At 47.6% G+C, this 27,734-nt stretch overlaps 1 protein-coding gene across 9 annotated transcripts in view; it reads left to right on the top strand.

Moving 5' to 3' along the window:
• MAMLD1 (mastermind like domain containing 1) overlaps positions 1-27,734 on the top strand; it is a 142,605-nt gene that overhangs the window by 83,674 nt on the left and 31,197 nt on the right. For 8 of the 9 annotated variants that reach the window (XM_054545191.2, XM_054545194.2, XM_054545192.2 and 5 more), the window contains 3 exons: positions 9,646-9,720; positions 16,615-18,387; positions 20,556-20,678. In XM_054545191.2, the coding sequence (XP_054401166.1) occupies positions 9,646-9,720; positions 16,615-18,387; positions 20,556-20,678 (1,971 nt within the window). The remainder of the gene's footprint in view (positions 1-9,645; positions 9,721-16,614; positions 18,388-20,555; positions 20,679-27,734) is intronic. The other variant, XM_054545195.2, reaches the window with a different exon arrangement.

Raw genomic sequence — 27,734 nt, forward strand, 5'->3', positions numbered from 1 at the left:
CAACTTGGAAAGAACTTATTTCCTTCCAAGAAGATGCTCAGTTCATGCTCTAGGTCAGAGGTTGGCAAACTACAGCCTGTGAGCTAAATCCAGCTCACAGGCTGGATTTAGCTCACAGGCTGTTTTTGTAAATAAACTTTTATTAGCACACAGTCACGCCCAGTCATTAACATATTGTCTACTACCCAGAGCTTCAACAGAGACCACATGACCTGCAAAGCCTAAGACATTTACTACCTGGGCCATTACAGAAGAAGTTTGCCAACACTTGGTCTGTATCACTGGGAATTTAGTTCATTTGTTTACTGTAACAAACGGTACCCATTTCAGGTAGAATTACAGGCCCTCATGCGGCCGCGTGTTTAGCTTCCCCTCCTGTGCCAAAGCTGGCCCCAACTCCACACTCCCAATTCCACCCTTCTCGAAAGTTCTTGCCCCTAAAACTGTTTCTTTTCCTTCCGTTTCCCCTCCCATCAGCATCCAGAGAGATCTTTTTCAAAGAGATGAAGCCAATCCTTCCTCTGCTTAAGTCCCCCGATGGCTTCCCTACAAACAAAATACAATCCAACCCCCTTCCCATAGCCTGCAAGACCCTCTGCAAATTCACTACTTCCCTGGTGCATTGTGTGACAGGCACACTGGCTGCCTGCCCGTCACTGGAACAGTCCAAAAGCCCCACCCCAGGGCCTTCCCACTTGCTGCCCTCCTGCCTGGGATGCTCTGCCCCCAGTCCTTCTCCTGGCCTTCTTGGAGCCACCTGCCATTCTATCACATCACTATTTTTTCAGTCTTTGAAAGAACACTGCACACACTCTTAACTTGTTCTTGTTGTTCACTTATCGTTTGTCCTACTAGAATTCCAGCTCCTTCTCTCTGGTTCCCCACTTCTCCCCCTGGCCTGCGCTCATTCTAATGGAGGTGTCTGTTCTGGGCCCCCTAGGCAGCCCCGCCTGCCCTTTACTGTCAGATGACTTCACCTCTGTAGTGGAGGGGAGCCCAGTGCCGCTCTGTAGGTGCTTCTTTCCTAGAATAAGCTTCAGGCCCTAAAGTTGTCTAGCATTAGGGCTGCCCATGTGATGCTGTCAGCAAAACTAAACATTTTCTTGCCTCTTTTCTTCCCTCAAGTCAAGCCCTTAGAGTTTAGAACAATGAACTTGGCCTATATAAAATACCTCCAGGAAGTCAGTCCTCAAATACCAACTCCCAACATCTGCTTTCTGAATATATGGCTTCAAACAGCTAAGTGTACAGTATCTAACTGCTGTCCATCCTTTTGTTTTTTTTTTTTAGCCACATGACATCTAAGGAACTTAGAAAATGCCTTGCCCTTTCCTGTAGTTAAATTTGACATAAAATTACTTTATTGGCAGCATATTAACAAACAAAAATCTCCTGTGTTTTTCCCGGCAATTCAGTTTCAGTTTTCCAGGTAAGAAAAAGATAATTATGAATGACTACGAGGAGACAGACTGTTTTGAGGTTTCCGTTAATAACACATTCAGAGTGTGCCTTCTTCCTCTGTCCCAGTCAGTGGTGCTGTTGACAGAGTGGTACAACAAGAATGAAATATACTGTGGGAACTCACCCTGATCCCAACATCCTCATCAACACCATCACCACCATCACTATTGCTACCAGCACCACCACCTCCACCACCACTACTCTCACCTTCACTACCACCACCCTTTAAATAGACACCATTACCACCATCACCATTGCTACCACCATCCCACCATCCCAATTGCCACCACCACATCCACCACCATTACCACCACCACCATCGTCACTACCACCATTACCTCCGTCATTACCACCTCCATCACCTCTACCATTACCATGATTACTATCACCATCCGCTCTACCACCACCACCCTACCACTTCTCTATCTCTCTCTCATGTACATGTACATGGTTATATGACACTTTTCATGATGCAATCATAGACACTGTCCACATACAGTGAAATAAGTACATGTTTTTAAATTGTCATTATTTTCAATATAGAACCTACTCTTGTTGCTATGTGCTTTGGGGCTGTGGAACATCAACATGTGTTTATGGCCAAAATTGAATTAGGATTCATAAGAAAAGGCTATATCTCCAAATGCGCACTTTTAAAAAAGATAAGTTTGGATGAGGAATCTTTCATTTCATAAAAGGATGTACTGAGGATTTCCTTTCAGTGACAAATTTTTGCTACATTTTATTATGATTTGGTTTACAAAAGTTAGCCTTTCACACAGCTGTTCAGGAGCACAGCCAATGACTAAAGGCAGATCTGCCTTGAATAGCAAATGCTGCTGAGTAAACCATGTTACAGGCTATTTTAGGACCACCAAGAATGTGTTTGCATTTTCAAGAGTAGAAAAAGAGATCATATTTATTTGGTGTCTACACTGCGCCACACACTATGCGAGTTACATTTCTAAGCTCATGTAATCCTTGCAACAAATTTATGAAGGCTTTACTTTCCCCATTTTGTAGGTAAGAAAACAGGCTCACAGAGGGAAAAATGACTTGCCCAAGGTGACCACCAATTAGAGACAAGGTTTAAACAGACCGTGAGGGCTCAGGGCCTACCTCAAGCCCTCTAATCACCCTACACTGCTAAGTTCTTCTATTAGAATTTGTTGTGCTGAAGGTTTTCTTCTTCTTCTTCTTTTTTGTATAATCAGATTATCCATTTGCCTACAAAGCCTATAGTGTGCAAGGAGTGTGTAGTGGTCCAGTCCGTGTACCCTGGCACTTGAGAGCTCATTAAGGGCCCAGGAGAATCAGCAAATTCTCAGCAGCCAAGCTACCCTAATGTATATCATAGAAACCATAATAGGAGATTTCTTCTCTGAGGTCACTGCTATCTCGCACTATCCTGTGATATATGGTTTGGAAAACCTTGGGTCAAATACAACAGTCCCTACAGGCAAGTCAAAATGTCGTGGCTGAAACTAAAAGTGATTTTTTATCCTCAGTCTAAGTGTGAAGAGCTGAAATGATCTGCCTTTCCTTTAGCACCCCAGAATTACCTCTGGGTTCATTCGGGGAAGGCTGGCTTACTGCTGAGGTGTCCACACATCCACCACTATACATGCCTGGAGTTCTTGGGGTTCTGTTACCTGGGCTGAACTCTGGAGTCCTGAGTGCCAAGCTCTGCTCTTCCACTATCTATATGACTTTTAGTAAGCCACCTGCAACTCCTTCACCTCAGTTTAACCATGTGTAAATCAGGGACCCCAAGCAAAGCCCTGCCTACCTCCTAGGATTCTTGTTAGAATCAAAGGATGATGAATGAGAAAGTACACTGTCCACTGAAAGGGCCCGGGATTTTATAAAGGCCTGTAGTTGGTAACACCAAGACTTGGATCTGAAGGTCTAGAAAAGCGCAACATCCTGAGAGTCTGTATGGATCCCTTTAGCCTACTGTGAGTGCTTATGTCATGTCATGAACATGATATACCCCCATACAGCCCTAAAAAGTCTTTGCTACTAGAGGCCGTATCCTGTATGTGTATAAAAATGCAGAACCAACCTCCCAGGTACACACCCGTTGCACAGGCAGTCTCTGCTGAGTCGTTGTGCAGACACGTCTCTTGCTGCTTCTGGCCATGTTGTTCCCAGAGATGGCTCTAGAGGGATTTCCCGCACGGCTGAATAGATGGGGAGCATACGATGAGCTCACCTTTTCAGGGTTCCAGATATAGAGCTGGACTGGAGGGGCTGGGAGGCAGAAGAGTGGGTGCAGCAGAGTAGGCTTGTGGAAGACAAAGCCTTCAGAAAAGTTTCTTGCCCGAGGCAAATGCAGTCCATGCTAGATGGTACATTCCCAGCCAGGAAGAGAGTGCAACGTCCTCTCCAACTCAAATGGCAGTGACCAGTGGGTCTCCCCAAACTCTGCCATAGGACATTAGGGCTTTACCAAGCACTGTCCAGGTTGCAGTTTTAGATGGGAAAGGGCACTTGGCCTTGAGAAGGTACAGAAGCCAACTCCCTGGTCACCGCGTTTGTTCATGCTTTTTCCCTTGGCCCTCAGCCTCTGGATGCCATCATTTGGCCTGGAGATAGGAAAAGTGTTGCCTACATCTGCCTCTGGTACTAGCAAAGGCCATGGTACAGTGTGGTGCAGACCAGCAGCAGGAACAGAAAGGTGCTTCTCTAAGGAAGCTGCAGAGATTTCTCTGCCAGTCTGGAGATCAGCTTTGGGTCCCAGCTCTCCCTGCTACTCTTCCATATACCTCCAATGATGCAAGTTTCCAAGAAGACCAAGGCTGTGAAAAACAGTGTGGTGGTTCCTCAAGAAGTTAGTTCAACATAAAATTACACCATGACCTGGCAATTCCACTCCTTGGTATACACCCAAAAGAACTGAAAACAAGTGTTCAACAAAAACTTGTATGCAAATGTTCACAGCAACACTACTCACAGTAGCCAAAAGACAGAAACAACCCAAATGTCCATCAGATGAATGGACTGACAAAGTGTGGCACATCCACACAATGGAATATTATTTGGCCACAAAAGGAATGGAGTACTGAGGCATGCCACAACAAGGATAAGCCCAGAAAACATGATGCTGGGTGAAAGAAGCCAGGCACAAAAAGCCACATATTGTATGATCCCATTTATATGAAATATTCAGAATAAGCAAATTCATAGAGACAGAAGGTAGCTAAATGTGTTGCCAGGAGCTGGGGGAGGGGGTTTCCATTTGGGATGATGAAAAAGTTCTGGAACTAGATAGTGGTGATAGTTCCACAACGTTGCGAATGTCCTAAATGCTACTGAATTGTACACTTTTAAAAAGTTAATTTCATGCTATGTCAATTTTACCTCAATTTAAAAAGAGAGGACCTAGACCATGGGAAGAGTCTTTGGACTGACTCTTTATCCCATGTTCCCTCCATGTTTCAGCTGCTCTGATGCCAAGACTCTCATGGCATCAGAGCTCACCAGCCTGGCTCTAAATCTACAAAGTGGGGTTGATATCTCTGCAGGCTAAAAGTTGGCACTCAGGAGCTAAAATGTGCTTATTCAGTAAGCATGTGACCCCTCTGCTAAGCTACAGAGGCATGTTCTGGACATAAATTGTTTTAAATGTGGCCATTAATAGCAGCATCTCTCTTTGGTGTGTCCTAGCAGGAAAAGGTCATAGACAGGATGCCCCTCTAGAAGGTTCTGAACTAATCAGGTGTCTCTGGAATCTTCTCCAACCTACACAGCAGTTGGATTTCTCAAGCAGGGAAATTTTCTGCATGGTCTGAAGCTTGTTGCCATTTTATTTATCCTACTGTTGGGGCACAGAGAGAGGTAAGGTCACCTCTGGCCTAAGCTTCAAAGTTCATCCCTCAAGCCTTCTAAGACCTGGTACCTAATTTTGTTTTAATTTTAGATTCTGTTTCATAAAGAGGGCCCCAGATTATATAAGCTTCAGTCCCAAAACTAGAGACCCAAACACCTCACTACAGGAAAGAAGGCTCTGATTAACCAGCAACTGTTTTTTTTTTTTCTTTCTCTTTATTCTTTCCAGATCTATTGAGGTATAAGTGACAAATTAAAAATGTATAATATTTAAGGTGTACAGTGTGATGATTTGATATACATATATATTGTGAAATGATTACCACAATCAAGTTAGTCAATGCATCCATCCATAACTTCATCTAGTTATATTTGTTGCTGAACTCATAGAACTTTTTTAAAATCATAGAAACAGTAGAAGGCTGGTTACCAAGAGTTGCAGGGGGTGGGGTGTGAAATGGGGAGATGTCAGTCAATGGGTATAAATTCTCAGTTATAGGATGCATAAATTTGGGCAATCTAATGTACAGCACTGTGGCTATATTTAATAATACTGTATTGCATATTTGAAATTTACTGTGAGAGCAGATCTTAAATGTTCTCATAGCAACTATTTTTCTATTTGCCCCATTTAAACTACTCTAGTTGGTGTCCTGGCAATGAGGAGGACTGTCACCTTGTTTCCTGACCTTGCCACTGCAATCCAAATGGGGTCTGTTTTTATCATGCCAGGAAAGGAAGGGGAAGCTGCGTGGGTCCAGCAGGGGTGTCTCCTGACTGCGCCTTCCAGGCAGTCTGTCACTGTGTGTTCCCCCAGGAGGCCCTGGACCAAAGGCCTTTTCATCTCAGTACCCCAATTTCTAACCTCATAAAGTTACACTGAAGATGAAAGGAATCGATGTAGTTAACAGGGCTGAAGCAGAGGCTTGGTAACTGGTTGCTCTTGTTATTTCCTCTGCTTGTAGAGGAAGTTGGTATAGTCTCTCTCTCTCTCTCTTTCTCTAGCTCTGGCTCTCCTTCAACCATTTCCCTATCATCTGAATGCCACCTTGGCCTATTTCCTCCAAGCCCCACTTCTGCTTGAGGACAGGGCTCTGGAGGCTGACAAACCCAAGTTCACTCCCTGGTTCCACCACTTTTTAGCCAGCCAAATGCCCTTAAGCAAGTGACACTCCCTGTCTTCAACTGGGCACCCTCATCTGTACAATGAGGGTGGGGGTGATCATATTAGTACTGACTTCCTTGAGTCACTGGGAGCATTAAGGTAAAGCCTAAAATGCATTTGGAACTGTGCCTGTCACTTAGTAAGTATTCCAAAGTCATTCTTGAAGTCTACTTATAAATCAGGTCTCCCTTACTGAAACAAAAGGAAATGGAGAAAGAGAAGAAAGGAGAAAGATGGGAATAAGAAAGGAAGAGAGGGAGGGATGGAGGGAGGGAGGGAGGAAAGAAGGAAGACTGGCAGGCAAGACTCTTTAATCTTTGCTCCTTGTTCTCTCTAGCCACTCACACTCAAGTTCCAGCCCCCACCAATTTGGAGATGATTCCCTGATAAACCTCTAAACTGCAGGCATCTCTGTTATTCGTTTCTAAGATGAGGATGATAATGGGAATATCTTTCTCATAGAGTTGTAAAGATAACTATGTGAATGCATACAAAGTGCTTAGTACCACAATAGTCATTTGTGTCTTGTGATTCCAGGAGTTTTGGGCAGAGGATTGTGTGCCCTGGTCAGGGCGCCCACAGGCAAGGTTGCCACTCATCTGATGGGGCCAATCCAACAGGCATGGAGCCCAGAAACAGGCTTCCATGTCCAATCCCATGTCCTGCTCTTGGGAAGGCATTCCCACTCCAAACCACAAAACCACTGGATTTATCTGGGCCGCCCTGATGAAAGTCACATTCCCCTGAACAAAGATCTTCACCACAAGGGCACCTGGGTCATCCTGCTCTGTGAAGCACTGAAAGAGTGAGGCAGAAAATGGACTGACTACATCCAGAAATGGAATCACCTCAAGTCATATCAATTCTCTTGGGAAGAGCCCCTTGGGTTTGTATAGTTCTTTAAAGCCTGAGGGACAGTGGAGAGGCAGGTCCCACAGAGTGCTAATGCAGAAGTAACATACTATGGCAGCCTGGCATGGGTCAGATCATAAGGGGGGCCAGCCAGGGCATGGAGGCAGGACTGGCAGGGCCTGGCAATAAGAAGAGATATTGCTACTGCATTCACACAGTCCCAATCAGAAGTCTTAGAGATTATCTGGAGAAAGAGCTGTGGCTACCCCATATAGTACATGATTTCCACACAGCCCAAACTACCCTAATTAATGATGACCCAGAACCTGATTGTTTCTGGCTCTCAGATTAGCAGTGCCTCCTTATTGCCCCAGCTTAGCTCTACCAGATGTCCTGTCCCTGAAATGTACCAGTAGCCCCTCTAAAAACCCACTTGGCTCATCAGGGCCCAGTCCAGGGCCCTCCCCACCTATCCCATTCCTAATCCCATCAGCATTAGCGAGAAGCCCGCCACTGCCTCAGGGACCTCGCATCTGGAGACTCAGCCAAGATGGTGGCACCTGTGAGAGGATCCACAGGTAGCCAAGTCCAGGTAGCCAGAGGCCAGGTGGCAATGGGGAAGAGCATAAGTGCCCCCTGTCCAATATGCCCTCATCAGCCAAATCTGGGGCCTCAGTTTGGACTTTGTGGTGTGAAGGTACCACCCGCCAAATGGGCCTGGAGCCACCAGCATAGCTGCCCTCCTTCTCCCTGGGTGGCCCTGGAGGTGCCACACTTGCAGCATTCCTGGGTGGTCCTTCTGTGCATGGGCTGTAGGTGGAGGTGTGGAAAGCTGAGCACAGGGTCAGGCACAGCCCAGGGCAGCGTAGAGATATTTACATCATGATGATGGGATTAGACAGCCCACTCGCTTGTGCGGTATCTGGACCCCACCGGCTTGCAGAGCATTTGGGGGTTACTGCTTGAGAGCGTTTTCCACTGGTCTTGTCACTCCCTAGGTGAAGGAAAGTCTGGCTTTTGTAAGAACTGCCTGGGTCTCTGGTGGAGTATTTCCTTCCTCACCTCTGAATTATTCTGCCTCTTTATAGCATTCTAGAAAAGGGGTGTTTTCTCGGTTCATTGGCCACAAGGCATGGCTGCATCCTGGTGACATTTTCCCAGCATCAGATGGTCGGAGACTGCAATGAGGAGGCTCCACACAATTCATAGCCTTCAGCCAGGCCCCTTGCTGAAGTGCTGCATGGGACGGAGAAGGCCAAACCAATTGGAGAGGGACTCGATGGAAGCCACACATGGAGTCTTTGTGTTGTTGTCCAGTACTTACTGTGGTTGCCCTGCTCCCATTAACCTGGACCATCCACCATCTGCCCCTCCTCCCAAGAAAGGGAGCTTCCTGTTCTTGGAGTTGGCACTAGGAGCCATCCTCAGTGGTTTAAACAGATTTCTTTTAACTATGAGGTAGTGCACTAGATGAACTAGACTACAGGAGATGCCAGCTCTGTAGCCATCATTTCACAACGCAGCCATACCTAAGAGCCTAGGACAGGCCATACCCGGTGGGTGGAGCAGGGGTGGGCCACAGCTGGAGGACTGAAAGTGGGATCTCAGCCTCAGTTACAGAGGCACTCCCTGATGGCCAGGCAGCAATCCTGTGGGGGGCTTTGTCATCAGAAAATAGGAGCCCATCATCTCTAGAAGGTTGGAAGCACCATGGTGAGATGGATGTGTGTCCAAGAGTTAAACTGGTTTGGAGTTCTCTTTTAACACAATCATCACTACCCCTTCATTTAATCTATGCTGGACTTTGACCATAAAAAAACAAACTTGAAATTGGGATCCCTGCACCTAGGACTGGTGAGGCACCTAGGAGAGGATAGGTTTGGGTTCCATATGACTGACATACAGCAGAGCAAATATTGGCTTGGGACCCAAACCAACCCTCTCTTAGGCTTGTTAAGGCCCCATTCAGGATAGTTCCCTGGAGGTGGTTGGAGAGCTGGCAGCCTTTCTGGTGACTGGTGACCTGGTAGTACTCTCTAATAGAATATGTCAATAAGCACAGCTCATTTGACCAGAATTGTAGGCCGCCTTTCTTGATCCAACAGGTGCAGACCTGCTACTCTCAGGATTCACTTTGCTAGTCTCCCACACTCCACACCGGACCCCACAGTCTATGTTCAAGTAATTCCCTATTTAAATGTCATGGATATATTTGGGGAGGCTCATAATTTGATTCAAGTAACAGTCTGATCTGTGCCTCTCACTGAGCTGGTGCAGGTAATACTTTCTTTAAGAGTGTGTGCAAGTGGCTCTCCTCAGCCTACTCTCACCCCCAGGGAAAGAAGCCCTCGTGGATGGAGGAAGAAGATTTATCTTTTCTCTACAAGAGCAGCCCAGGAAGAAAGCATCAGGTAAGCATAAGCTTACCAAAGCTGGGACCCATTCACTTTACAGTGGGGAAACTGAGGCCCCGAGTGTGAAAGGGACCTACAAGAGGTCACACCACAAGGTCCTTTAGAGGCAGATCCCAGGGAGAAGTGAGAAGGTTGGGCTTAAATGACCTCTGCCCGGTGGCCCTGGTGGCCTCCAACCTCGGTTCTGCCTCCACTTCTCCCTTTGCCTGTGTGATTTGGGGCTTGTTAGCCAAATTTAGGTGAAATGCAGATTAAGCTTGTGAACCTGGGTCCAGCAGAAATGGAGTCATCTGGATTGGGACAGGGCCCTCTCCTTTGACCTTTAGCTTCTATTACAGCTCCCTCAGGCAGCACCTACTTCCTCTATAGGTCAGCCTCACCAAATCCATCCAGATGTTTCTCTTCTCCCCACAGTAATCATCTCTATCCCACTAATGACAGAACCTGGGAATGTGTTTGGAGAAGACTGGGTGAGGATTTCTTCCTGTGAAAACAGACTACAGGCCTCACCAGGCTTAACATGAGTGGGTGTGAGCAGCCCGTCTTGAAGGGCCCAGCAGTTCTGACAGTCTAGGAGTTAGAGGCTAGCTCTCAACAAATGCTTGTTCAATGGCAGAATACCTTGATTCTTCTCAGGAGATGGTACAATACAAATTCTGAGCTCATTAAATTCATATACATCGATAGGTTGAGCATCTTCCTTAGAGCTGTCAGTTCTTCCAACTGGCATGTCTACACTACAGAAAAGGAGAAAGTAGTTCTAGAACACTGCCCACCCAGGTCTGTTCATCTCTGCCTTTGTCGGCGCACTTCCAGCCACTCCAGGCTGCTGCTCAGATAGTTCTGGCAGAAGCCTGTTGAAGCCCCAGCCCTCAGGTCAGGGTGGCTAAAGGCTGATGACTGTGGCAGCCTTCAGAGTGGCAGGTGGTGGCAAGCAGCAGGAGGCAGGAGTTTCCAGGCTCAGCCACCAAGACAGCATCCCGGGCTGTCAGGTCAGTGCTGTCAGGACTAAACTGCTTGCCTCCCTCTACTTCCACTCCATCCCCCTATCCTAGTGAATGCATCCTTATTTGTAAGAAAGCAACAGAGGCCCAACACGAGGACACAGGGTCTTGAGAATGATATCAGTAGTGATTACTGCTCCCCAAGTGCTCTCCTCAGTGAGTACAATGGAACCTTTCACTAATGCTGTGAAGCACACACGGTGGGCCAAGTACCCATTTTACAGAAGAAGAAATTGAGCTTCAGGGAGGGGAGTGGCTTGCTCACAGCCACACAACAAACGGAGGAGCTAGGACTTAACTGCAGGTCTTCTCATGCACATTCCAGGGCCCCTTCCTCCACCGCAGCCTGCATCTGCCTGCATCGAGTGCTGGTTCAGGGCGAATCAGGGACACCAATAAATCCCCGATTTGTAGGTCGAGGTTCTTGCTCCAAACCACCCGTTATCAGAGATTTGCTCCTGAGACATAACTGACTCCTCTTGAAGCCAATCAGCATTAGCATTCAGGGTTCCCTGTCATTGCCAACCACCCTGGTATTCTCCAGAGCCTCATGTCTTGCAATTCTGGAAATGCTCAAAATCCTGTTTGTTCTACAGAAAGGTCAGTTTCAGTTTGCTGGGACATTCTGCTGAAAATAAACATGTAAATAACACATCCCCAAATACAGGCATTGATACTATACACACGGATATTCATTTGATCCCATGTGCAAATGCAAACATATTCATTCGGTCTTTCTCTCCCCCTCGCTCTCACTCTCTCTCTTTCTCTCCATCCCCCATCTCTTTGTCTCTTCAAACCCATTCCTGATACATTATTTTCTTATCTACTCTACAGCTACCTCCATCATGCCCCACGACATCTTCATTACTTTCTTCTGAGATAGTCTACTGGGGACCATCCTTGTCCTCAGAGGGCTTGAAGTCTAATTTAGTTGGCCAACATCAGGTGCCTCAAAATTCATAGGGGGAAAATGTAACAATATTGAATAAAGTTGTTCATGGAGTATGGATGTAAGGGAAGAGACTGGGAGAACCGGCTAGCAAATTGGCCTGAGCTGAACTGGTGAGGTACTAGTGAAGAAAGAGCAGACTAAATAAGCCACAGGCGATTTTCACCTTTTTGACAATTTTGCCCAGGGCCTACATGCCCAGTGCCCTCTGGAGAGAAAATAAGGCTCCCTGAGTTTATCTTTCCTGGTTACCTTTGACTTCCTATCTTCTTGCCCAATAGGAACAGTGCATACCCTTTGCTGACCTTTTTATTGGTGTCCATGTTAAACCTCCAGCTACAGTGTCCAAAATCAAGCATTTATAACAGCCTGCCAGACTTCTTTGGATAAGTTATATTCTTTATTCTCCTTATGCTCATTTTATGAACATGGACTGTATTCTTATAATCTCTACCTTCTCTAAGAAATTTTTCCCCTTTTTGTCATTCTGGACTAGAAATATAGAAAGGGAAGAGTTGCCATATGTCATTGTTCAGACAGAACCAGGAATAATGTTGACTTCAGAGCTGAACTTGTCTCTATCAGAAGAGAAACCTTTGTTTTCTCATTATTTAGGGGGTAGGGAGGCCATCACATGCCTTGAAATGCATTTTAATGAATGTTTATAAGGTCATGGGGATCACATTGGTGGCTTTGTCTGCCGGATTCTGAAATGGGACTCTGCAGGCATTTATGTATGGAGAGAAAGGAATTCATTTCTAAAAGATGCCAGGGCACTGTCACTCACTCCCTCCCCCTTCCTCGCCACCAAAGGCAGGGCCTGTGAGGGCTCTGGCTGGGAGTTGGGAAGTCTGGGGTCCAGTGTCCTTATCCCTTAACTAATTGTCTGAAAACAAATCATATCCCATTCTGTTTTCTATAAGAAGAGAAGCTCGAGATATGCTCTGAGGAAATCCTGCCAGTGGCTACTGATTGTCGCAGGGAGAGGCTGTGGGATAGCTAGGACTAATACCCTGCTGTCATCAAGACCACAGAGACTGGAGAAAAGCACATGGGTGAAGCAGGGAGATTCATTTAGAAAGGGCTGGGAGCTTGGTTGGGGACCTTCCGCCCCCACCAGGATGCTGGGAGGGGAGGTCATTCCGGAGCAGTGAGCTATCTCCTGCCCTTGATCTAAAATGGTGGCTGTGGGATTTAGTCAGAAACACCCAGTCTGGGCAGGCAAAACCTCAGCGGCATCAGCCACAGGCACAGGTGACCCAGTGAAGGCACGAGTGTGGCACTGGGCACAGGGGAAAGCCCAGCCAACTTCTCACAGTTGAGATGAGTAACAGATCATGGAACTGTGAAAGAGAAGACACGAAAGCAAGTCTTTATCTAGGGGCAAAATTAACTGGATAATAGATTTCCACGCCTCACTGATGTCTGGTGAAGGCAGATGCTATTACAGCGAGGCTGAGCACTTCCGTGTAAACACAGCCGCCTCTCCTCAGCCTTGTTTAGGATTGGCTGGTGTTCTTGCTGTTCAGCCAGGGCACTTCAGGCTCACTGTTGAAAGCTCATTCCATGAAATCCAAAACATGGAGCTGCATGGCCTCTGACAAAGTGAAGTCTCATTGAAGTCCATTGAAAAATGAAAGCTCAGAAGAGGCTTGCAGCCTACCACTCTGCCAAAACAGCAGCCTCAATCGGCACCCCCAGCCCCACCCCTGAGAAAAGCCAGGTGAGCCTGCCCCCTTTATTAGGCATCCTCATGAAACAGTCAGTGAGTGTACATGCCAGCAGCTGTCCAGCCACAGACTTGGCATAGCAAAAGTGGCATCCGCTCCAGCAGTGGCGGCCTGCTGGGATCTACTTTGTTATTGAGTAGTCAGTTGGTTTCTAGAATTGGAATTGATCAGGGACCATTTGCTTGGGATGCAGTTGATGAGTGCTGGAAAAGGTATGTATACACAGGCTCTCACGTAGAGGTGCAGCCTCCTTTCCTTTGCCAGTGGCCCCAGCTGGTACCTTTAGTGTCTGGTGGTCATGCTCTGCCTCCTCCATCCCTGCACCTTACTCCCAGCAGGTTAATGGCAGACCGACAATTAAGTGAAAGCTCTGGGAGCCCATAGAATCTGCCAGCAAATTTCAGAGGCTCACGTGGCAGGGATGCCAGACCATTGCCCCTCACAGCCCCTGCCCTCCCTTCCTTTCCCCAACCCCCACCCCCTCCTTGGCCTGCCTGGTTCTGCATTGCTTCGCCATTGTTACAACTGTCTTGCAGTTCGAGACATCATGAACAGCACTTTGGGCCTGACTGTTGCCAGCTCAGACTCCCTGCGGGGGAATCCTTATGTCAAACCCACATGCAATCATCCCTGATTGATCTATTTCATACATTTCTATTTTTAACCTATTGGATTCTTTGGGAGAATGTAGAAGAGACACAATTTCAGTTTGGGATCCAGTGGCTTGTTTGTAGGTTACTCCATAATGGATTGAGTAAATGGCTGAGCTCCCTGTGTGTTGGGTAGTTTATGTTTCTTTGTCCATTGATTCGTTCAACTGCCATTTACTGAGCACCTGCTGGGGGCCAAACAGTTAGTGAGCTGCTCCATGGACCAGCTCAGGGACACTATGGGTGCTATGCCCAGTCAGGCTCCTGGGAAAGTGGGCACTGATGACTGCATGGGCCTCAGCCCTCTTATTGTGCCTGCTCTACACCTCTCCAACCCATTCCTGCCTGACCCATGGTATTCAGGCCTCAGATGAGTTTGGTGACAGAGCTGTCCCTTGAAGTGCCCTTGTTCAGATTGTGGGCATCTCAAAAGAAAAGTCAAAGAAGCGTGCAAGTCCTCTCACTCAAGTTGGCAAGCCCCTTCTGTGGGGGCGATGCAGTGTCCTACCTCCAACATGGCGAAGGCAGTGGGTCTGGAGGCAGCTGAGTGGTGGTGGAAGGGCCCTGCATCTGACCTGGGCCTTGTTGCCCTCTGGCTGAGCAATTCTGGGTACAGCCTGCCCCTCTCTGGGTCTCAGAGACCTCCCTGTCTTTAAGAAGGGTATTGGACTCCCAGAACCCTTCCATACCCGCCCTTTATAATGCCAGGTACCAGTTAGTGAGGAGCTATTAGGTGTCATACAATGTGCCCCGTTTCACTTAATAGTCAGAGCACCTTCATGAGAAAAGAACTATGATTACACTCATTTTACACATAAAGAAACTGGGGCTCTGATAGGTTCAGTGGCAAGGCCAAGATCAGAGCCCTCTGCCACGCTGCCTCCACCCTTGCTCTGGTCCAGTGGTTTTCTGTTGAGAATCAGCCGTGGAGCTGTTGGAAAAACTCCGGATGCCTGGGCCACACCCTGGATGAAGCTGTCAGTTTGTGGTGGGAGGGCCCAGGAATGTGGATGTTTCTAAGTGATTCTGATGTGCAGCAAGGCCTGAGACATACAGCCCTGGGGATCTGCTTTGATGTTCACTTGGCCATGACAGTCATGCCCCTCATCGTGCTGGCAAGTGGCCCCATGCATGCCTTGAGCCCCTAGTGGGCTACAAGCTCATCAAACCAGAAGAGCCAAACTTAAGGTGACATCAGAGGATGAGCACTGTATGTCCTAGTGAAACTTCCAAAGCTGAAAAGGGGTTATTTTTTGGGGGGCGGGGGGGCTGGGGGGGAAGCTTTAAAAGAATTCTACCTGTTCACCTATCGGCATTCAGGTGATTTCCAGATCCCTCTCTTCCTTTCCTTATTTTGATCATTCCTGCACATACTCCTTTGCCCCCACTTCCTTTCCCATTTACCTGCTAACATACAGGTCGTGGTCATTAACACAACAGCGATGGATGACTGTATGTAGCCATGAAGAGTAGGAAGTCTCACATTGCTAGTGACTTTGCTTTGTTCCCAAAGGCTGTGCTTCTATAAATGGTGGGCAGCTCCCCCGAGGTTCAAATCCCAGATTGGGGCCTTTTCTCGTTGTCTGATGTCTCCCCAACCCGAGGATGCATCTTCAGAGGAAAATTTCTTATTTAAATAACTTTATACTTTTTAAAATTTTTGGATTATGAATCCTTCTCATTAAAGACAAACAAGCAGAAATGAAGAGAATAGAAAGGGAACTGCCAGTCATCCCAAATAAATGAGAACTCCAAATTGTTAGGTATAGGTTCTTCCAAATTATTTTTGTGTACACATAGCAATGTGTGTCTGTGTGTGTGTGTGTAAAAATAAATGGACAATGAATACGATGCCTACAATGACTGTTCTGAAACTTGTGCTTTCCCCAAAACAGTATTTTAAAGAGCTCCCCAAGAAAACACATCCAGATCTACTTCTTTCCTGTAAGGGCTCTGTTGTATTCAATTTTACCACTGCAGCCTGATGCATTTAACCAAGACAAGAAGGCAGCCTAAAAGTTCAATTCTATACTATGGTATTCCTTTGTTAAAATCTATGCGTCTGTAGACAGGAAAGAATTAAAACTATTTAGCTATTTCTAGTTTTCTCTCCAATGCCTGTCTTTGGCAGCATGGTTCATTTAGTGACTTCTGCATAGTTTTGTTGAACTCTCCTTGAAGTGGGCAGATTACCCTTTGCATAACGTTCTGTCCCGTTTTAGTATACAGACAACATAATGCCTTATTTGAAATGTAATTAGACAGTTTAGATGAAACATAATAGTGAAGAAATAAGCACTATGGTTCCAAAGACAGGCTGTATTTTATAGTTTTCACAACTATAAGTCTTTAAACTGAGAGGTCTGTTTTATCATGCATGTTTCCTGTTCATTAGCTTTAATGTGCCAAGCCTTTATAAAAATTCCTCTCTCTCTCTCTCTCTCTCTCTCTCTTACTCTCTCTCTCTCTCTCTGTGTGTGTGTGTGTGTGTGTGTGTCACCTCTCTTCCCTTCTCCTCTCCTCTCTTCTCCTCTTCTTTTCTCTTCCATTCACAGGGAACTGTTAAGAGGAGACAAGAAGAAGACCACTTCCAGTTTCCAGACATGGCTGATGGGGGCTACCCTAATAAAATTAAGAGGCCTTGCCTTGAAGATGTCACCCTTGCTATGGGCCCAGGCGCTCATCCTAGTACTGCCTGTGCAGAACTGCAGGTCCCTCCAATGACAATGAATCCTAGCCCTGCGGCTATGGGAGTGGCTGGCCAGTCGTTACTGCTGGAGAATAACCCTATGAATGGCAACATCATGGGCTCACCATTTGTGGTACCACAGACTACAGAAGTGGGACTGAAAGGGCCCGCTGTTCCTTACTATGAGAAAATCAACAGCGTGCCGGCTGTAGACCAGGAGCTTCAAGAGCTGCTAGAGGAGCTCACCAAAATTCAAGACCCTTCTCCAAATGAGCTAGATCTTGAGAAGATACTGGGGACGAAGCCAGAAGAGCCACTGGTTTTAGAGCATCCCCAGGCAACCCTAAGCACAACTCCCAAGCCTTCGGTTCAGATGTCACACTTGGAGAGCCTGGCTTCCAGCAAGGAGTTTGCTTCTAGTTGCAGCCAAGTTACTGGCATGTCACTTCAGATCCCGTCCTCCTCCACAGGGATCAGCTATTCGATTCCTTCCACCAGTAAGCAGATAGTGTCACCGAGTTCTTCAATGGCACAGTCCAAGAGCCAGGTCCAGGCCATGCTCCCTGTCGCTCTGCCCCCCTTACCAGTGCCTCAGTGGCATCACGCCCACCAGCTGAAGGCATTGGCAGCCAGCAAGCAGGGGTCTGCTACAAAGCAGCAAGGGCCCACCCCCAGTTGGTCTGGTCTGCCTCCTCCAGGACTCTCTCCACCTTACCGCCCAGTGCCATCACCACACCCACCACCGCTGCCACTGCCACCACCACCCCCCCCATTCAGCCCCCAGAGCCTCATGGTGTCCTGCATGTCGTCCAATACCTTGTCGGGCAGCACTCTCCGAGGCTCTCCCAATGCCTTACTGTCAAGCATGACGTCCAGCAGCAATGCTGCCCTGGGGCCCGCCATGCCCTATGCTCCTGAGAAGCTCCCCAGCCCTGCTCTCACTCAACAGCCACAGTTCGGCCCTCAGAGCTCCATTCTTGCCAACCTCATGTCCTCTACCATCAAAACCCCTCAAGGACACCTGATGTCTGCTCTGCCTGCCAGCAACCCTGGGCCGTCCCCACCCTATCGCCCAGAGAAGCTCTCCAGCCCAGGCTTGCCACAGCAGTCCTTTACCCCACAGTGCTCCCTGATCCGAAGCCTCACTCCCACCAGTAATCTTCTAAGCCAGCAGCAGCAGCAGCAGCAGCAGCAGCAGCAGCAGCAGCAACAGCAACAGCAGCAGCAGCAGCAAGCAAATGCGATCTTTAAGCCCATGAGCAGCAACTCATCCAAAACCCTGAGCATGATCATGCAGCAGGGGATGGCAAGCTCCAGCCCAGGAGCCACGGAGCCATTTACTTTTGGCAACACCAAGCCCTTGTCCCATTTTGTTTCTGAGCCGGGTCCCCAGAAGATGCCCTCCATGCCTGCCACCTCTAGGCAGCCTTCCCTGCTCCACTACCTGCAGCAGCCGACACCAACGCAGGCCTCTTCAGCCACTGCCTCCTCCACAGCCACTGCCACCTTGCAGCTGCAGCAGCAGCAGCAGCAGCAGCAGCCTGACCATTCTTCATTCCTTCTGCAGCAGATGATGCAGCAACCCCAGCGTTTTCAGCGATCAGTGGCCTCAGATTCCATGCCTGCTCTGCCCAGACAGGTAAGACAATCTCATATCTGGCTGTGTTCTTTTCTTTTGGAAATAACAACTGTGTTTCATGTTGCCAATATCTGGCTCTGGAGGGTAAATCCAGGCTATAGTTCTCTCTGAGACTGGAAAAGACTCTGAAAAAGTCTACTGGAGTCAGCTAATCCTGTGTGGTTAAAAGCACAGTGTTAATCAGGCCAAGGTTATGGTTTTAGTGCCTGTTCAAGTCACCTAACTTCCCTAGAAGGAAAGCTGCACCCACAAGGTGCTCCCGGTGGAAGGAGCCAGGTGGGACAAGTCCGAATACAGAAATGCCTTCCCTGCTCTGGGCCATGTAGAAAGACTAGTGAATCCTTCTTAAGATGTAAGGAAATTGCACTGAAGCATTTAAATCTTATCCCCGCTGGCAGAAGGACGAACACTGAGCCTTCTAGAAATGCCACAGCAAACTTTTGCTGAGCAACCTCAGCATGCCATTTGTCACTGTGCTGGATACTCAGGCAGGTCGTGAAAGGAAAAAGGCAGGTATTTGTAAGGTAGTCACTCTCATCATCTCCATCTTACAAATGAAGAAACTGAGGCTCAGAGAGTTGAAAGACTTGCCCAGAGTCACATAGTTCACAAGGGACAGAGCAGGAACTTGAAGCCAGGTGGTCTCACTCCAGAGCCTGTGCTCTTCTTGAAATTACTTTTGACTTCTCACCCTCCCTCATCTCCTCCAGGCTTTTCAATCATGAAATGCAGCTGATTCCACCTGGGTCGTGTCTATCACAGTTCCCAGTTTTCATTGCTGTGACCCCTGCCTGTATTAGTTATCTGTGGCTGCATAACAAATTACCCCAAGCACCAGCTTCGAACCATATGCATACGTTACCCCCACATCCTGATTTCTGGGTGTTAGGAATCCTGGCATGGTTTAACTGAGTCTTCTGGCTGAGTATCTCCTAAGTCTGCAGTCATCTCAAGGCTCAATGGGGAAAGATCTGCTTCCAAGCCCACTCATGTGGTTGCTGGCAGGAAGCAGTTCCTTGCAGGTTGTTGGACTGAGGCCTCGGCTTCTCATGAGCTATTGGCCAGAGGCCTCCCTCGGTTCCTTGCCACATGGCCTCTTCACAGAGCATCTCACAACATGGCAGCTGGCTTCATCTGAGTGAGCATGAGAGAGTGTGCCAGTGAAGCAGGGTAATGGGGAGAGAGGGAGGAGGGATAGTGCCAGCAAGTCAGAAGTCACAGTCTCTATGACCTAGTCTAGAAAGTAACATCCCACCACTTTTGCTGTATTCTATTCATTAGATGTAAGCCAGAGGAGATCGCATGAGGGTGTAAATACCAGGAGGCAGGGTTCAGTGGGGCCAGGTCACACGTGTGCCTACACAGAATACTCAGTCACCATCTACCATCCCTCCTTCCCATTCCTCTCATCCTTGCCCAAGTTCAGGTCCTCTTGACTCTTTATCTGAACTCATACAGTTGACCCTTAACTGGTCTCTCCCAATAAACCATCCATTGCTCTATGAGTCGTCTTGCTAAAACAGTGACCCGATCATGTTTTACACTTGCTCAGAAGTCCCCAGAGGCCCATAAGCTGGCCCCACCAGCCTCCTGGGCCCTTCAGCATCCATCAGGCCCTGCCTTGCACTTTGTTTCTATTACCCAGAAGTGCCTGCAGCACTTGGCCCACGCTTTCTGGTCTCAGCCTTTACTCTGGCCGTTCCCTGGGCCTGGTCATCCCTTCCCACATTTTCTCTCCTGTCCAACACCTGCAGCTCCTTAGGGCTCAGGCACCATCCCTCCAGGAAGCTTTTCCGTGACCGTCCTCAGTGCTTCCATTTCCCACTGTGCTTCCCTCTTCTGGAGAGTGGCCAAGGAGAGACCTGGCCCAAGGGAAGCACCTGTCAAGGGCTGACCTCTTATTTAAGAGCTCTGTATGAGCACGCCTGTGGCAACCCCTAGAGTACAGAGGTTGTGTCTTTTCCATCCAGGTTTCCTGGAGCATACCATGCAGAGTGCTTGACACCAGGGAGCTGGTCGTTTGATAGACCATACGGCAAGCAGAGCTCCCATGGGGGTGGCTGGGGGAGCGGTGTGGAGACAGGCAAAGCACACAGGACACGGCAGGCCACCTGGGGCTCGGGCCCTGGTCTGCAGTTCAGGAGCACTTTGGTTTGATTTTATTATAGGGCTGTTGCCATCTGTTTGCATGGACTTCTGCAGCTAGCTCGGTGAAGCCCCAGCATCAACACGGGAACTCTTTCACTAGCAGGCAAGATCCTCAGCCTGGAGACGTGTCACCATCTAACATTGTGAGCCTTTCTGTTTTGTTTTGTCTTCAATTGGGTACATTTTCGTAGACTGATTGTGTTTTCCCAGAGCTGGATCAGCTGGCTCAGAGGGAGAATTCTTAATTATTGGGGTCATGCAAATCATACCCAACCAATTACCTAGGTGGGGTTGGAGAAAGTGTTCAGGAGAAAGACCGAGCAGTCAAGCTCCCTGGGGCTAGGAGCACAATAAAGGGGGCAAGCGACCTTTGTCAGCAGAGGCAAGAAGCTGGGTCCCCAAATTGGAAATGCTATTGCCACCAAGAGCTGCCTCTCCAGCCCATGCTGGCCTGTGCCCAGGGGCCAGGCCTGGGACCTGATGCTTCACCTGCCTCTTCTCATTTTAATCCTCAGAGGCAGGGACTGTTAACCATTCTCTTGAGAGTTGGGGGGAAAGGCACAGAGAAGTGACCAAAGTTGCCCACAGTCACACAGCAAGTTGGGGCCAGAGCAGACAATCTGGCTACGGAGCCCACACTCATACTCCCATGCATGGAGCACTGCCTCTGGAACCTTCTGTTTCCACTGTCGCCTCTTAACTGTTTCCTCCTCTACGAATCAAGGTGATGATAAGTTGTCTGAAGATTAAGTGTGTTAATATATCCAAAGCACTTTGAACAGGGCCTGGCATAAAGTATGTGCTGACAAGGGATTTGCTGTCATGATGACTCTACCTCCTGACCCTGTGCTCCCAGATCTGTTTCATGGGACTAAGATGTGGTTCTAAAAACCAGTAGCTGTGGCAGGACAGACACAAGCCACGCTCTCTCCAGACCCTGTACCCACCATGAGATTGATAGGAGTTGTGCAGCCTCTGAGCCTTGTGGGCTCCTTTTGCTCTAGGCCCTGCCCCTTCTGGACAACTCCCAGCCTGATGGGAAAGGGGAAAGGGGAAAGGTCCATCCCTGCTTTGCAGACTGGGGATCTCACTTTGCTCTTTCTTGAGCTCTCTGGCACTCTCACTCCGCTCCTCTCCCTAGCACTCTGTTCTCTACCTGGTATTCTTCCAGGCCTCCAAGCTGGGGGAATCTCAACAGTCCTTCTGTTTCTTCTTATGGCCTCTCCCCGTTAACTCTAAGGCCTAAGAACTCAGCCTTGGTCATTCTTCCAGGGGAGAGAAAAAAATAAAGAAAAAAGCGAGTGTTTGAGGCAAGAGCTGGGACCGCTGTAGGACAGATGGTGGCCCCATTGGTGGGGAAGAACATGTTTCTCACTTCCAGCAGGCTAAGCAAACCTCCCAAGTTTTACTGATGGCCAAGCTGAGCCTCAGGAACACTAATTACCTATGATATGGCATTTACTAACCTGTTGCATTTGCCGTGGACGATAATGGTTACCATGGAAAAACTGGACATTCATTTGAATCTGGATCTTCGAGGTTTTGTGCGGGGGGTGGGGGCTTTTTTGGTTTTTGTCTGTTTGTTCATTTCTTTAGAGGCAGGGTCTCACTATATTGCCCAGTCTGGTCTCAAACTCCTGGGCTCAAGTGATCCTCCCACCTCAGCCTCCCAAAGCACTGGGATTACAGGCAGGAACCACCGCACCTGGTCTAGATCTCAGTTTTCTAAAGGAGTTATTTTTAAATGTGAGATGAGACACAAACGCTTGAGTAAGCTGAAAAGCCAAATCCAGCCTTCTATATAGGAGCTCATTTTTATGTACAGACCAGCATCTCTCCATTTGGAGGATTTTGCTTTACCAGTTGAGTGAACTATTCAATTTCAATGCACCATTCATGTCCACATAAGGTAAAAGGCAAATGCCACATGACTTTGGGGCAGCTGTTTAGCATGGGAGGTTGAGCAAGCAAGGGCACTGGAGGCAGACAGAACTGAGGCTCAAGTCTGGCTACAGATGCTGACTGATTCAGGTCCCATGAGCAATGTTACTCAACTCCTGAGCCTCAGCTGAAAATGTGGAAAGGAATAGTCCCCTTCACATAGGGCATTGGGAAGGCAAAGGAGATGCTAACCTGAAACTGCTTAGAACGGTGCCCAGCACACACTACAGGCTCAGCCAGGGCTAGGGCAGCCTTGTGGGCTTGGACCTGAAACCTCCGGGGCCTGATGAATTTCCAAATTCAGAACATTTGGGACTTTGGGAAGGTAATGTGGTGCAAATACCAAATGTCACACAACCCTCCAGTGTAATCTGAAGCAGTATTTCATTACTTTTGCAGAGAAATATGAATATTTAAGGAAGTCCAGAGTCAACTTTTGCCCCCACATAAAATTTGGCACCAAATTTACAAAACTAAAATTGGCTTTCAGAGCTTCTTGGACTTGAAATTACAGATAAGGGATGTGGACCTGGAATTATTAAGGGAGGGATCTTTAACTCTTTATGGAGTTGCAACACCCAGAACCGGGTTGTCAGATTTTAATGACCCCAAATTGCGTCACTGAATTCTCCACCCTCCCTCCAGGCTGGGTGATATTTCTTGATGTTTAATCAGACTGAGGCAAAATGAATTTTGTTTGCATCATCTGATGTCCCTTCTCCCTGAAGATTACTGGAGATACCTTGGTGTGTTGCAAAAATCGGGGTTAGGACTTACTTCAGTTTCACTATTCATGACTGCAGAACAGATCTTACATTTACTCAAAGACAAAAACAAGTCTGTCAAGGAGATGGGAGTTGAACTGTAGAAGACTGGGGATAGCAAGAGGCAGCCTCTGGCCAGAGTGCCCTCAGTGCACGTGCATTTGAGCCCCACTCAGATCTGCAGAGCTGGGAGTGTGGTTTCATGGGGAGGAGGGATGTGGATGGAGGCCAGTTGGAATAAGAACAAAAAAAAGCCTGGAATCTGATCCTTGAGGCAGGCTGTGCAGCACAGGGGGAAGAGGGCAGCTGTGGAGAAATAGACCAAGGAGGCACATGATGTTGTTTTGACAAATATGGAGAGGGTAGAGAAGGGGGAATCAAACCTGCCTTAGAGAAGGCTGGATTAAGCCCCTACTGGGTCTGATATGCTTTCTACCTTAAGGATAAGCTTTAGCTTAGGCAGTCGTGAGCACCAGGCAATTGCAGAGGCAGTGAACTCGCCATCCTCCCTTTCTGAGGGGTTGGGCCTATGAAGAGGATCTGGGCAGCTCCCTCTAAAGTGGGGCCTTGGGGAAGCCCCCACTATCTCCACCTGTGGCTTCTCTCACCCCTGGTAGACTGAACCCTCCGAAGTGCAGTACTTCCAGCACCCAGGGCCTGAAGCTAGACGGCACAGGGCGGGGGACACAGGGGCCTTACCCTGGGGCCTTGGCAGGGGACAGGCCCTGGGGCTGGGCTCAAGGCCAAGTTCAAGAAAGCTCAGACTTTGGATCACTTGGGTCCAAATCCCAGTTCTGCCACCTTTTCCATAGGGCAAGCGATTTACCCTCTCCAGGCTTCTGTCTGTAAAATGGAGATACTAGTATACCTATCTCATGGGGCTGCTGTGAGGATTAAATGAGATGAGGTAACAGCGCTTGGCGTAGGGCCTGGTACACAATTATGCTCCATTGATATTAGCTGTCACTCTCAGGAAAGTTCCCGAAACTCAGAACACCTGTAACCCAATGGAATGAATTTAGTCAGCCTCGGCTCAGCATCCAGGCTCCTCTCTGACCCCCGGGGGTGGACAGTGACTTGGAGAGAAAGAGCAGGGGAGAGTTCAGTCCCTCTGGGGCTGCGTGCTCACGGACGGCTCCAGAGTAGGGGCGTTAAGGAAGACATTTGCCAGGTGGCTGAGGAGCAGCCAAGGCAGCAGACGCAGGTTGGTGACTCCAGAAGGAAGTAGAGCCGCCAAACCAGGCTGTGGTTTCCTGAGTGCCCCTGACCGTGGGTAGGGGAGAGTGTTGTCTTCTCTTTCCTCTAAGCACAGCCAGCTGAACTTCTAGGAGTTATGTGGATGCTGAGTAACAAATGCAACCACATGACGACTTTAGGTGGACAGAGAGGAGGGGGAAGGAGGAGCTAAGTTCCACCTGCAGCCAGCGTGGATCTGACCCCAGCTGCTTGCAGCAGGCTCAGGGGTGCCTGACATTTCAAGACTCAGGCAGAGGGCTTACTGATACACAGTGACAATGAACAGGGTGGAAAGCGTGTACATGAGTGACCAGGAAGGAAAGCTGGTCCTGCATAGTCATGGCGCACAGAGCACGCATCCTGAGGGGATACCTCCCCTCTCTCCTCTCGTTTCCATCCTTCTTCTCCACCACTGACTCTCACTCCCAAAGCCTCCAAAAAGAATCTTTGCAGAAAGCCAAGATTCCTTTTGGTTTGAGCTTCCAAGGCTACACTAGCCCATTCAGTAGGGCATAACCTTTAATTACTGCTGTCTCAATTAGCTCTGCAAATTAAATTCTTTATATTTGAACCATGACTTTTCATTGAAAACAAAAAGAAACAAACCAGGTTAGTGAGGCCAAGAGAATTTCCTATTCTGATCAAAGTTACATCTGCTCCATTTACAACTAGAGTCAGGAGAGGCAGAGACAGCAAGTGAGCCTTTTCCTAGTCTCAGAATCACTCATTAACATTTTCAAAAAGTAATTATTATATTACTAAAATACATGACCTCCACCCCAAAATCAGATCCACCACATATTTTCAAGGAAGGGCCTGTCACCTTGGACTTACAGGTCTTCTCCCTCACTTCCCTGCATTCCTCTCTCGTTTTGAGAGTAAGGCTTGGGGGAGAGCAATACTGCTGTCTGTGTTCTCAGAGAAATTTTGTCTTTTACTAATTCTGGCGAGAAACATCACAGATTTTATTTCAAAGGTTAGTCCTGCTAAAACGCAACAACAGAAGCCTCTAGAGGAAGCTCTGTGTTGTCCACCAGTCAAATGATAAGTAAGGAAGGGCCTCCACTTGCCAGATAAAGGATTGGGGACCAGGCAGATTTCAAAGAGCCTGTGGGTCAGAGCCGGGGCCCGCCCTGTGCATATTCTCTGGCAGACAAGGAAATGTTTTCCTGAATGAGCATTCTTATTTTGTATTTAAACATGACGGTACCTACAAGCTTAGTTTTACCATTCTTTCTAAATTAAGCTGCAAAGAGCTGTTTGGTTTCGGGGAACTTTTTCTTAGCTGCTTTGTGTGGAACTGTGATTAGACACCATGTAACATGCATTTTGAAAATTCGGGGACCGATATCTCATTGTTGAAAATGTTTGTTTTAACCACTCTAAATTGCCAGGAAATGAAACCACATGGGCTGTTGAATTTGGGAAACACAGGCTTAGAACTTGGTATTAATCTTACCAAGAATCAAAAAAAAAATTTTTTTTCAGTTTCTTTTTCAGTTTCTAAGAGCCATTAGTGATCCTCCACCTCAAAGCTATTTTTCTTTTTCAAAAAGCGGAAATTTAAAATGAGCTGCTTGTTAAATGCTAACCTTTTAAATGTCAACATTTTTTTTCTATTAAAAGTTAAAGAATAAGTGAGACGACACTTTCAAATGAAGGCGACTTTACATTGTTCCCCTGGAGGAATGAGCCATCAGTTAGTGTGGTCAACCCCAAAACTTAGGGGGATGCACAAAGCCGCCTACTTAAGATGCATCGGTAATTGAGATCAATAGATACAATTTTTTCATTGCTTAGTAACTGGCTTATGAAAGCTGAAGAGGCAATCATTTTCAGAAACCTCCTGTCAAGTTTTTTGTTTTGTTTTTTATTTGTTTTGTCTTAACATATCTGAAGAGAAACAAGGAAACTTGCTGAAGTTGGGATACCCAAAATGAGCCCTTTTAAAAATGAAGTGTACAAATTATTTTATGCTAAGTTAATTAAGACAACCTACTTATTTGTCACTGCAAAGCAAGGCAAGGAATCTCATTGCGCTTTTCAAAGAACGTAAGAGGACAGAAATAAATCATTGCGTCGTGCTGCTTTAAGCTGTATCTCCTTGTGAATACCTACAAACCCAAAACACAGAACACCATATGGAGCGAGCAGTCCAGTTTTGCGCACACAACAAACATGAAAGAGAAGTGCTGTCGCTCTACTACTACTATGTCCCCAGGTGAAAAGTTCGCAAAATGTAAACAAGATCTAGAGCAGATGAAACTCACAGTAGACTTGCTCCATTCAGCTGTGGCCCTAACACCTACAGCCAGCACTGTCACTGAGCACAGGAGTAGATGGTGCAGAGCGACAAGGGGAATCAAAGACGTGACCCTTCCATCCAGGTGAGCAAACGATGAGTACTCGGAGGGCTGGACTGCACCCTCCCCTCCCCACCCTGTGCCTTCCCCAGCTTCTGACTCTCAGATCCACTCATGGTCCCGTATCGTGGATTTATGGAATCCTTTCCCGAGTCTGTACTTTTAGCCTGTTCTGTCCCTTAGGGATTGACAAATCCCACGATCTGGGCCTGCCCTGTAAAACAACTATGTGGGGCCTGACCCGGCTGCTTTTTAGCTTGAAGGGGATAGCAGAGGGCAGAATGCTGGTTACATTTAAAGCACCCTGCTCCCAGATCCAAAAGAAAGTTTCTGCTTTTTCCTAAGGAGTTGAAACAGTCTGGGATTTTATCTGATCTTGTTATTTTGCCTACAATGACAAACACTGCTTTTGTTTGTTTTATCATGTTGTGTTTCTTGCTAGATGAGTGTTTATCATGCTGGCTGCACCCATCCAAAGCAGTAAGGTTGTTGAAAGCCAAAAGCAGCAGAAAGGCCCAAAGAGATCACCCCACCTCACCTCTGCTCACCTCTGCAGGTGTCTTCAGACAGCTGACTCTTAACTCTCATCTCAGCAACAGCTTCTAAGATAGAGAGTGGAATAAAGAGTCAGCATTCATCCATTTCTTCGATGTTTTCTCCTTTACCCCATGTGAACCAAGTTTCTTGGTAACGTGCAGCTAGGACTCACACAGACGAAAAGCACAGAGCCACAGGCCTTGGCTGGGTTATTGGAGCTAGGTGCACAGGAAAAATAAAAGTGGGTGCTCCAGGACATTATATATATAGTCCTGGGCTAAAGGTGGCCTTCAGAGCCTGAAAGATGGATAGCTCTACTTCACCAGAAATTATCCCACCTCTTGCTTTGCTTGTGGGA

Source organism: Pongo abelii, chromosome X (assembly GCF_028885655.2).
Source record: "Pongo abelii isolate AG06213 chromosome X, NHGRI_mPonAbe1-v2.0_pri, whole genome shotgun sequence".
NCBI classification, from domain to species: Eukaryota; Metazoa; Chordata; class Mammalia; order Primates; family Hominidae; genus Pongo; species Pongo abelii.